Here is a 12,806-nt window from a genome sequence, read left to right as displayed (position 1 = left end):
TTTTTTTTTTATTCTGGGCCAGCTTTAGCTCTGAGGCCTCGCTGCTGAAAACATCGATACAAAGTTTCGGTCCACTGGCTTTCAGTCCGGCTGGTTTCTGGAGTTTTGTTTAGCTTCTTATTTGCAACATAGTACATAGTTTCTTAGAGTTGCAACTGAGAGGCCAGCAAGTGAGGCAGGGAACGTTGGAGTCTGCAGCAAGCAAGTCTCCCTGCTCGCTTCAGTGCATGGCTGCCGGCCGCCATCTTGGCTGACAGTTAATTTGCATATACTCACTGATTAGCCAGTGAAAAGGGTAGCGGTTGTACGCTAATTACCATGTTTCTCTTTTATTAGTGTAGATGATGAGAGCTGTAATTTGCTTGAGGACAGTGACAAGTGTGTAAAGGGTTAGAGAAAGGATGTGGTTGGATTGGTGTGTGGCATATATTGTAGATCAGTCTACACAACATCACCTACACCTTCCTCCTAGTGTACCTCACTGTATGGTTCAGGCAGAAAAACTAAAAATGACATTTCTCAGACATCCTGGTAGCGAGGCTTTGACCAATCATATGCACTTAGCTGAGACTGAAATGTGTGGAGCAGCATCCATGCTGCTGGCGCACAGCATAGCAGGCAAGGCATTCCCAGTGGTGTGACTTTCTAATTCCTCCGCGGTTGCTCAGGTAGTGCCATCTGGAGCCAGTGGTTAGAGCTGTGATGTCCAGCTTCCTCAGATTCCTCATTCTGGCAAAGGTGGCACTTTTCTTGGCAGACCATTCTGCTGTGTTATTTTTGAATCATAATGGGGGAAGCACCTGCTCTTTGAATCCACCCAATGAGGTTGTCAGCACCAACTAGTAGATAACATATCTTTCTGTAATGATTGCCATTATCTATAGCTGAAACCTGACTTATACACCTTGTTGGAATTTTTGGACCGGCTACAATAAAAAGAACCCAAATTCAAAATGACATGAACAATAAACAAATATGTTTTTTCCTATAATGGAGGTCAAAGATAGAAAATATTCCAGGTTCATTATGTGAGTTGCTCAGTGAGCTCATCAAGAACATAGATTCTTCATGTGTATTTTTTCATATTTGCTATACTCCGCTCATTCCTTTTATGGTCACAGTAGGCCTTATGCTTATGTGCGTATGCGTGGGCAGGGAATGGAGGTTGGACAGAGGCTTGATTCTCTTGCCTGTAAGCCCTGAATAAACTTGCTTCTCATTGGTGCAAATCACCTACCTATTGCTGATTATTTACTGACAAAGGAATTATTGTGGAATGATTAAAAATGGCTTTAATTAATTACCAAGGTGGAATCAGTGTCAGGGAGTCAACAGCTGTGTCAATTGAAGTCATTCCATCTTTTCTGTCCTTTCTCCTCTGCCTTCTCACAGCTTCTCCCCAGCAAGGCTCTAAGTATTTTTCTTAGATACTCAAGGATGATCAAATGGCTTCTGCTCTTGTGGGCATTCCATTTCCCTTTCTGGGCTTCCTAGACCTCTCACACTGAGACTGGAGTATTTGTGAAAAATTTTAGGATTTCTGTGGATGTCTCTCCCAACCAACAGTCCCTCACTCTCACCTCTCCAGAAAGCTTTTAAGTGTAGGAGTGTTCCAAGACAAGATGAGATCGCAAGGCTGTGCAGACTTTTAGAAACTTCCACCTTTTATATTTATGCCTATTGTTCTGCTTAATTGCTTCTTGTATATTTTTTGCTGGCATTAACTTAATTTTAGTTCATAATATTTGGCTTTGCATAGAGATTTTGAGAACGGTTTCACTTGAGCATTTTACTTCACAATTCTGAAATTTTAAAAATATTATTTTAATACTTCTAGATTTATTACATTTTAGTTAATGGGCATGATCTGTATAATTTCAGATATGTGGAATCTAGACTGTCAACATGACCTAAAAGATTATCATTTAAAAAGAGATTCCACATGTACTATTAAATAGAAAGTATTCTCTTCTGTTATAAGTGTATAACTATTTAATACCTGTCAATTATGTGTATTTATAATATATCTGTTTTTTAGTTTTATTGATTATACCATATATTATTCTTGTATGTGTGTGCGTACGTGTGTGTACACACATGTCTGTGCACTCGATCCATTTTAATAAGAAGTGTGTTGGACTCCACATCCTCTCATCTCAGACTCCAGGGACTTCCAAACACTTGGCCACAGGGAGGGGACAGTTCTCTGTTTCTCCCACCCAGGTCTTGTACATGCTTGCCTGGAATAACTGTCGGTACAGACACCCAGTTCACATTATAAATCAGAACACTTCCAGGTCTGCTGCATCTGTTTTATTTATTGCACTTACAGTTTTCTCCAAGAGCAGTGGGTTTGGTGTAATTTCAAGGTATATAATCATGATTTTTCCAAAACAAAGATACTTTCTTTCAAATAGACTCTTCACCTCTGAAAATATAAACTCCCATTAATCCTTAAGTGGCTGTGTATTTACTTAAGAGAAAACAACAACAATAAAATCTCCTTTCACATAATACACGTAAATTACAAGTATGAATTTCTCTCTTCCTTAGGTATACAGATTATTTCTGAAAGGGATTTAGCTCAGTTGGCTCTGATTCGGCCATTAAAATTCGGTTTTCAAGAGCAATCAGACATCAAGAATGATTTTAAAATACTTCAGAAAAGGATAGAAGGACAAGAAATCATTCAGGAGTACATGGTAAATATTTTGGTCTTAACAAAAGTCTATTTGTGATTTATTTTTCACATCACTACCAGGGGTTTTCTTTTCTTTTTCTTTCTTTTTTTTTTAAAAAAAAGATTGAGCACATTGTTTTTGTCTTTAAATATTAAATTTATTTTTGAAGCCACAGGGGTACAGGGTAAAAAGTCAAACAGCATAAAAGGTTATGAAATGGATAGTCTCCCTCTTGTTCTTCCCTCACTTCTTGGGTCCCCTTTCCACTAGTTAAGCTTCTCATACAGACTTCCAGAAAAATTGTTAGCTTGTACTTTACTTACTGTTTTCCCTTAAAAATAATTTTCCATAGAAGATATGATTCCCAAATATAATGTCAGCACATATAGCCCCAGCTCATTCTTTTGTGTGCATGGTGGTTACTTACCTGAATAAAGACCTTTTCTTTGGAGAGTCACCTGGGGTGGATAGCTAGATCAGTCTCGTCTTGGCTGTTGTGAACAGCATCCACCCCTTCACATGCCTGTACATACGTGTGTGTGTTCCTTAGAACAAACTCCTAGCAAGCAACCAGTATTTAATGCTACTAGATTTTTGGATCATTGCTCATTTCTTAAATGACAAATGATTTCTTACTGATGATCTAATTGACATTTATTTGAGATCACAGGAATAGCTCTATGTATGTTTTTAAGCCTTTCATATTTATTTTTAGTGAACTGCTAGTTCCGATTCTTTGTCCAATGTTCTGTTTATTCCTTTACTTATCCATTAATAAGCTTACCAATAATGAAGAAATTATCCCTTTTGTATGTGTGATAGATGGTACATTTTTGACTTTGTTGTTATGTTACACACATGTGTGCGCACACACATTGACTAAGAAAAGACAGGTATTTTTAGTGGTCAAATATGGCAAGCTTTTCTTTTTGGACTTCAGGGATTTCTGTGTCTTTTAAGAATTCCCCTTTTACTTTAGGATCATAATAATTATTTCATGATTATTTTCTAATAATTTGATGATTTTTCAAATGTAAATCTTTGATCCAGCTAGAATTTTATTTATTAGAAGGTATTGTGTAGGCACCCAGCATTATATAGCTATCCAGGTATCTCAGGATTGTGTGGAAACTTCTCTTCAGTGATATAAAATGCCACCTTTAGCATATACTGAAGCCCCACATGCACTTTAATTTATTCTTGGACTTTTTCCAGTGATTTGTCTATTCATATACTGGTATCAAACTCTTTTATTTATTTATTTTTATCTTTTCCATCACTATGTATCCTCTCTATGCCCTCTTCCAGCTCCACCACTAAAGCCCTGCAATCACCACACTATTTTGTCTTTATCCATGAGTTCTCCACTCCTTTAATTAGCATGGCTAGATAGTATTTTTACCATCTATTAAGACTAGTCTTTCCTCATTGCTCTTATTTTACAAAATTGCTCTGGTTCTTCCTACAGATTTTTTTCTAGGTTAATTTTAAAATTGGTTTGCAAAAAAGATTAAAAAGATAATCTGATTATATTATCCTACTGATTAACACCTTCACTGTGCCTCATTACCCATGGCAGGAGTTGCCAACACCTATTTAAGGACTGGTGGTGCCAAGTTGGCCACCCAGGAGTTACTGAAAAGCTTTTGAAAGTATAGGTTTTATCCACCAATATTCTAATAGAAAACGACTAGCTATATCTTGATTTCTTTTGTAATGAAACAAGGCCTTCCAGGTAGTTTCAGTTTCCCATTGGGCTACATCATGTGCTCTGTGCTCATGTTGGGTACTACCCCCTATTTCCCTGAGAGGACATATATACCTCAATTTCGTTATTCTTGTCCTCCTACCTGGAATGATAGCCACTCACCTCTGTTCTTTTCTTACACACACACACACACACACACACACACACACACACACACACAGACTTTCATGTGAGTAACTTCTAATGACTTAGGAAAGCTCAGTTCAAGTACTCATTACTTTATAGAGCTTTCCTTCCATACCTTCAGATATGATCTAGTACTGTCATTTATTCCAGTGTTGATATACATGTTCACGTGTGCACCCCTCTAGCCCCATATCTTCAGATAAAGTCTAGTGCTATCAGTCAAATTGGTGTCTTTGTACTTGTTCGCATGTCTGCCCTCCCATCGAATACCTTCAGGTAGAGTCCAGTGGTTTCATTCATACTGGTGTGTTTGTACATGTTGTATGTCTTACCAACCAACCCCATACCTTGAGGTAATGTCTAGTGCTGTCAGTCATACTGGTGTGTTTGTATATGTTCACATGTCCGCCACTTAAACTTCTCCTGTAACTCATGTAGGATGAAGCCATATTCACATTCAGATTCATCTTTGTCCTCTAAAGTTTAGAACAGTATAAATACATTCTAAATGTACAATAAATGTTTGTTAGATTTATACTTGGTAAAGAAATTATTTTCATAGGAAGAATTCTCTAATTAGTGTCCCAGCTGTAATTTCTTTGTGGGGCAAGTAGTAAATTGTGAGACTATTTATATTTTTTGTTTATATGCTTATATATTTTTTTGCTGTTATTTTTGTCTATAAAATGATAGATTTTGGGTAGATCCTAAGAAGTGATTATTCTATATTTCCTTTTTTTAAAGAAAAATTAAAAGTTATTGAAGTTCTAGCAAAAGAAGAATCTCTAAGGGTTTAACATTTCCTTATCAAGCCACTTGTTTATTGATATCTGAAGTTTGAGATATTTCATATAGTACTTTTAAAAGGGGATTTGATTTTTCCATTATTCATACAACACATTAATATCAGGTCATGTCATATAGAGTGTTTAGGATCATGAACAGTAGACAAAGGCAGATGTTTTTTGTTATAGCAAATACATGACTTATATTTCTTACCTCCAAAGGCTTTGGACAATAAGAATATGCATTATGAGTTCAACTGTGGGACTGAATCATGCAACAGAGACAAAAACAGATATCGAGACATCCTTCCATGTGAGCTAAAAATGCTTTTGATTATTTTCCTGTTTACATTTGGGAAAAAAATAAAAAGTGGGTTGTATGGCTTTTAGGCATTTTGATCTGTGGCCATAATGAGGAGTGAGCAGTCGGTGGCCTGGGTATATGTTTTGGATATGCAAGAACATGGTAAAGTTTAAGTCTTTCAATCCAGGTACTTCTTTCAGCCACAGCCACAGGGTTATTCACAGAAGTCCTTCAACCTGTTCTTATGCCTTTATTGTTATTTTTCAGGACATGAACCAGCTAAAACATAGTCTAATAGTTTAAGACATCTGTCACTTCTGGTACAAGAAGCCCTGACCAGCTCCCTAGCCATTTTGTTCAGACACACAAATAAATGGTGCTATTTACAGTCTTAGTCCTGGACAATAAAGTTGCCAATAGGAGGCTGCCCTTTGTCTCCAAAGGGCCCTACACATTGCTTCCCTTTGCTGATTGAATGTAGTGCCACTTCCCTCCCCACCCGGCTGGTTCCTCACAGGATTCATCTGTCTCAGGCCATGCAAAGAGCAGAAAAACACACAGAGGCCAGCTCATTCTATGCCTTACATTCCTTTAAAAGTCAATAGTTTTTAAATTAAATTACCATATTTCCTTTTAATTTGATCTTCCTTTATTATATATCTTATTTAATGCAACCACCAAGCTGTCAGAGCAGAAAATTCCAAGTCACCTGCAATATCCAAAAGTAGTCACAGTGCTCTTTGGATTCTACCTGGTTAATACCTCTAGAATCCTCTCCCATCTCTGCTGCTGGCTTCCAGTGAGCCCGCTGCATCCCAGCTGGTCTTATCTGCACTGCCCCCACTCTCTCTATTCACAGTAACTCCAGAAATGGTTTTCCTGAAATACAGATCAGAACAGGAAAAACTGTCCTTTTTAAGACCGCTTGGCCTCTCTGTTCCTGTCATGGCAGAGTTCTTTAACATGGCATACTTGTTACCTCTCTAGCCTCAGCTCTCCCATGGAACTTCTTCTGGTTTCTGGAATTCATCATTCTCCTTCTCTGGTCTCCAGGCCTCTGCACCTGCGGTTCTTGTAAGAACCATCTATCCTTCTTTGCTGAGGTAATTCCTGCAGTCTTTCAGAGCTAGCCTGGCCAGACCTTCCTTGTTTTCCTCAAAGCTAGGTTTGGTATTTTCCAAAAGTCTCTACCATCTTGTGACTACCCTCCCCCACTTACCAAACTGTGATTTAATTAACTATTTATGTTCTTGTTTCTGTCACTAGGCCTGAGGTGGATATTATAAAAATCAGAGTAGAACACAGCAGCTGCCACCTTGAATAAATATCTTCATGTTTAGTTGATTCATTCAGATCTCAAATAACTTTATGATTATAAAAGTAATAACCTTCCCAAGTTAGTAAAAATAATTTATTCTATCTTCTATAAGGATAGTGCAGAGTGCATTGATGACTATTTCTGAAATCAGGATGATGAACCATTATTAGACAGTTTAAGAGATAATGCCAACAATTTGGTGTTACTCTGAGAAGTTAGAGGTTCAGTGTTATAATTTCTGCCCTAAACATGCCATTAACCCCAGCACACTGAGTGCACGCAGGCCTAAATGAGCCTCTGGAGCTCAGCAGAAACTCATCATGGGATAGGGGTACATTTAACATTTGACCTGGCTGAACTTTTATTCTGGGTACAAGAAGAGTGACAACTAAAGAGATGCAAGGATATGAAATAGTGAAGTGAAATGATTAAAACTAAGGAAAATTATTTACAAGTTTTTTACTTTTTCTGAAAAGGAAATCAGGTGTTATTCGATTAAGTTCTATTTTGAAGTTCACTGATTTATCTGTCTCTTACCACAGTGTAACTTAATTTAAAATAAACTCACTTAAGTGACTGTTAGGGTTGCCGAAGGAGGAATGCACAAGGCCAAAAGGGGTAAAGAGTTATGACTGTATTAGGTCATCTGGAAAACCAGATGGGCTGAGCCCCCAAATGGTGCCAGCACCCAGGGTTGGGGAGTCAGAGATTGTAAAGAACTCGAGGTGAGCTTCTGCTTGGCAGAGCATTCTCTGAGCAGGCCTGGATCCTAGGAAGGTCTGGAGGGGAAGGCTAAGGTCTTAGTGAAATGGAATGTGGTCTAAGCGAAAGGGAATGTCCCTTGCGAAGTGGCCTAAAGGTCAGTTCCCAAGGGATATCGATTCAATTATTTGATCAGACCTAACAGTGACAATCATACAAAGTTTTTTTTGATTTCTTCACCATAATTTTTGGAAGTAACAGAAAAGGTCCATGAAGAATTACATGAAGAAAGCCACAGAAATAACATCTTCCTTTCTCTTCAAATGCTGAGACCACTAAATGGGGAACTCATGCATCCTGGGACACTGCAAGTGAAGACAGTCCTCACTTTGCATGGCTCCAAGAAGCACAAATTTCAGTTAATGTGTTTCACTAGGTAACAACCACCCCTCAAAAGCATGATTCAAATTTCAGTAGTGTCACTATATTAACTATGAATAATTGCCTAAGGTGTAAACTTCACTTCTACCTCTCCTCTCCACAGATCACTATGTGAGTACAGATGCACATCCTGATCAGTGACCAATCATGTCACTTCTTTTATGATAAAATTTTTTTTATTGATTTTTAGAAAGAGAGGCAAGGAGAGAGAGAGAGAGAAAGAGAGAGAGAGAGAGAGAGAGAGAGGGGGGGAGGCATCAGTGTGTGAGAGAGAGACATTGATCGGTGGCCTCCCGTACAGGCCATGACTGGGGATCCAATCTGAAACCTTAGGTATGTGTCCTGACCAGGAATCAAACCTATAACCTTTTGGTGAATGGGATGGTGCTCCAACCAACTGAGCCATCAGGCCAGGACTCATGTCACTTCTTTTAAATATGTCAGTAGTTGGTCACTGTGTGCTGGTCACTCAGTTCATGCACAGACAGCAAAGCATGTGGTTGTGTTGCCTCCTCATCTTTCAGTGGTAAACCGACATAACATTTTACTGGATATGGATAATCAAAAGACGACATTGACCAACAAAGATGACACTGAGGCAGAAAAAGGAAAAGTGGTAATTCTGGCAGTAAAATTCTAATAGAACAGAAATAGTTACAGAAGAAATGGCTGACCAGGAAAAGGCTGACATGGCCACTACTGAAGACAGCCCAGATATGAAGCCAGAGGAACTGGTCTAGAGGAGTTCATTGGCATAAATGAGGAAAGTGTGACAGGAAAGATGGGCGTGTCCTAGAGGAAGTGATGCTGGCAAACAGCTTCACATTAAAGGTGCTCCTGGTGCTGCTCCACAGCAGTGTAAGTGCAGAGGATGAAGTGGGGATGTGATCTGCCTGGGATGCAGTGTGCCAGATCACGAGGGTTAGGGATGCTCAGTCAGCTTTTAGTCATGTGACAAAAAGAAGAGGCAAACACTGTTCAAATTACTCTTGATAAGTTTTTTTTTTTTTTTTACAAAATAATTGCTCTGATTTTCAATCTTTCTAATGTTTTAAATTCCAGTGTTCTAAATAATTATTATTGCTGTTTTTCCACTTCCCTTACATTTATAACCAACAGTAAAAGGGTTTCTAATGTTAACATTCAGAAGGCAGTCATAATTTGTACCCTTGATTATTAGCATTTTCTTGCACAGCTTCATCTTGCAGTCACTTATGTTCCTGAAAAGTGAGAATGGGCCTCATCATGTTGTCCAGGGATCTTCATGTGTAAAGACAATATCTTGCATTTCTGTAGCACTTTACAAGTTATGAAGCACTTTAAAAATGCATAATCTAGCCCTAACCGGTTTGGCTTAGTGGATAGAGCGTCGGCCTGCAGACTGAAGGGTCCCGGGTTCGATTCCGGTCAAGGGCATGTACCTTGGTTGCGGGCACATCCCCAGTAGGGGGTGTGCAGGAGGCAGCTAATCAATGTTTCTCTCTCATTGATGTTTCTAACTCTCTAACCCTCTCCCTTCCTCTCTGTAAAAAATCAATAAAATATATTTTAAAAAATGCATAATCTATGTAAAATTCCTCTAAAGTAGAATAGTCAGATATTGCTATTCTTGTTTTATGGATGAGGGAATAAGCTCTGAGGTTAAAAGAGATTTTAAAGGCTAATAAAAGAGGGAGGTGTGTACCACAAGTCAGGTTCTCTGACTCCTGGCCTACTGAGAACTGACTAATGATGATGGTGACTTAGATTTCTATGAGTTTTCCACTTTTCAGAGATGTTTACATGTCTCATCAAATGTTTTTCTACAGTTACACGAGGAGGAGGGAGCCAGTGTCTTTCAACAAATAGTTCTGGACAATTGCATATTCTTATACCAAAAAAGGAACTATGACCCTACCTTTTATAAAAATTAATTCACAATAGATTATTGGCCTGAAAATAAGAGTTAAAACCATAAAACTTCTAAAGGAAACCTAACAGAAAAATTTAGTGTCCTTGGGTTTGGCAAAGTTTTTCTAAATAGGGCACAGAAACCTTAAACTATAAAAGAAGAAAACAAATTGGACTTCATCAAATGAAAACAAAAAGCTCTCCAAAGCACACTGTTATAAAAATTAAAGGGTTTGTAACAGACTTGGAGCAAAATACATTCTCAACATTCATTTGATGAAGGACTTGCATTTATATATATAAAAATTCCTACACCTGACGAGAGGACAAGTAGCCCAGTAATAAATGAGCAAACTATTTGAGCAATCACTTCACCAAAGAAAGTATACAAGTGACAAATATGTGAAAAGATGCTCAACATTGTTAGTCATTAAGAAAATACAAATTAAAACTCTAGTAATATATTACCCCCCACTACAGAAGAGTTTAGCAATTTCTTATAAAGTTAACCATCTACCTACCATATGACTTAGCAGTTCTACTCCTGTGTATTAGGAGAAATAGAAACATATGTCTGCATAAAGACTTTTTTTGCAGAGTACACATAATTGTTTTAATTACCTGCTGGAGGCTAAAGCAAACAGCAATTAGCACAAAAGTGCAAAAGAGACATTGGAAGGCCAATGGACAAGTCTGCCCTGCTGTGATTGCAATGGCTCGAGTCAATTTCCTGAGCTGATAATCTTTACATTGTATACCAAACTTTACCTTTGATTGCCTGTATGCATTGCTAAAGAGCAAATGTGTATTCAAAGTGAATAAAAGCAAATGGACCAGACTTGGTGAGCCTCTTCATGAAAGAGGTTTCTACCTGGCCCCCTATGCCTTCCAGAATTCATATTTCTTGTATAGTGTATTCATTGTGTCATTGACCCTCCTGCAAGTCATCCTGAACCCGCTGCACAGATCACGGCAAGTGGCGCCTAGAACAGGGACTTGAGGAGAAGGTTCGCCAGAGTGAAAAAGAAGTGGAAGTGGAAGTCAGCCGAATGCACAAGCCTGTGCCAGCTTCAGAGTCATGACCGTAAGTGGACAGGGACATTTCTGAAATTAGCCAGGTTATAATGGGGAAATATTCGAGTAAAACACAAAACATTATTGTAGACTTTATCTCTGGGAACAAGTAGGTAGGAATTTAAGGAGAAATCAGGCTCAAGGAAAATGAGAACTGCCCATTATCCTGGAAACATTAGCCTTGTTTCCCAAACCCAGCCTGTATATAATGGACCACATTCCAAGGTTGACTCCCTTGTAATCTTTAACTATGGGCTCTTGTTTGAGCTGTATATTGCCCACTTCATATTGAGGATCAAAAGCCTACAGAATGGCAGGAGGATTTGCCATCACCCCCTCCTCCTCCCAAAGTAGAGCCTGTAAAACTGTAATACCTAAGGCCCCCAGTCCGCTGCCTCCAGTGTGGGAAGGCTCATCAACTAGAGAAAATGGGGCTGACAGTCCGTTTAAAAAAGGACTCCTTAATGCTTTGTCTGAAAATTACCATATGACGCCTTGGGACTGGCAGATTTTAGCTAAAATGACTTTAGACTCCAGTCAGTGCTATGGGGAGCAGAATATGATAAGATCTGTAAACAATGGGCTGTTTGTGGGTGTTCACTGGGACCCCACCTGGGAGCCCTCTGGGCCCCATTCTGGCTGTAAGTCTGGGCAGTGTAAAACATCTGAAAGATCCATGAAATGAACTCTGATTTATTAAGTCTTGCCTATGTGTTATGCATGCTTGTGAATATCATATATAAGAGTGTCTGTTGATTGTTGTTTTATCTGTCTTTGTTGTTTGGTTTAATTTGTTTATTGTTAGTCCATTCAAAAAAATATTCCAAAAAAGATATAAATTAGTAAGAAATTTTAGAGACTGTCTCAGAACTATTCTGAAGTTAATAAATGCCTACACCCCATTTTCACCCCTGTAGGAAGCATGCCTCTAATTTATCTTCATAGAAAAGAAACAGTAGGTGGCCAGGCCATTACTGAATTTCCCCAGAGCAAACAGAATGTGGGAGTGGAGAGAGAGAATATTAGCAGTTCATGTGGCTGATAACACAGGTCCTAGGAAAATTCCCCTAGCCTAGACAAAGGGAGGTAAAGATAGCTAAAAAAGGCCCCAGCCCATTAATTACTAGGTCTCTTGCCTCTCGCCTTTATTGTGATAAAATGGGCTCCCGCTCTCAGGAGCATTCTTAAAAGTTTCATTTTTGCCATGTTTTTGTTTCCTGGTCTGCCATTTGAAATTTGGATAAGTGAGCCATTTCTCTCAATTTGGGGATGCGTCTGGGACTTCTATACCCATGAAGAGAAAAAGGATAGCTTAAGAGAAGGCGTGCCCCACCTGATTTTGGGTGGCCTCTTGGCCCAAGCCCCATATCTTCATGGATGCTATAGAATAGGCTCCAGACTGTTTTTCTTTGGAAGCTGGTGAAAATGACACAAGGAAAATATACAGGCTGGGTTTGGGCAACAAGGCTAATGTTTCCATGATAATGGACACTTCTTGAATAATAATGGACCACATTCCAACGTTGACTCCCAGGTCCCAGGGGCACTCCTATTTTCCTGTTTTTTTGTGTGTGTTTTTTTATAAAGAAAAATAAAATAAAATAGTACTTTAACATTAAAACTACTGAAAGCCAATGAGTTATCTCTGTTACAGAATTTGCCAAGGAAAATGCCTTGGGTAATAATAATTGGCTTTAAGATCTCAAAGTTGTTAAGG

The 12,806-nt window shown here is 38.7% G+C and overlaps 1 protein-coding gene across 1 annotated transcript in view; it reads left to right on the top strand.

Moving 5' to 3' along the window:
* Positions 1-12,806, top strand: part of PTPN20 (protein tyrosine phosphatase, non-receptor type 20) — an 83,277-nt gene that overhangs the window by 19,832 nt on the left and 50,639 nt on the right. The window contains exons 3-4 of the mRNA XM_014535667.1: positions 2,554-2,702; positions 5,583-5,673. Of these exons, the coding sequence (XP_014391153.1) occupies positions 2,554-2,702; positions 5,583-5,673 (240 nt within the window). The remainder of the gene's footprint in view (positions 1-2,553; positions 2,703-5,582; positions 5,674-12,806) is intronic.

Source organism: Myotis brandtii, unplaced genomic scaffold (assembly GCF_000412655.1).
Source record: "Myotis brandtii unplaced genomic scaffold, ASM41265v1 scaffold148, whole genome shotgun sequence".
NCBI classification, from domain to species: domain Eukaryota; kingdom Metazoa; phylum Chordata; class Mammalia; order Chiroptera; family Vespertilionidae; genus Myotis; species Myotis brandtii.
This window is presented reverse-complemented; position numbering and strand designations above follow the sequence as displayed.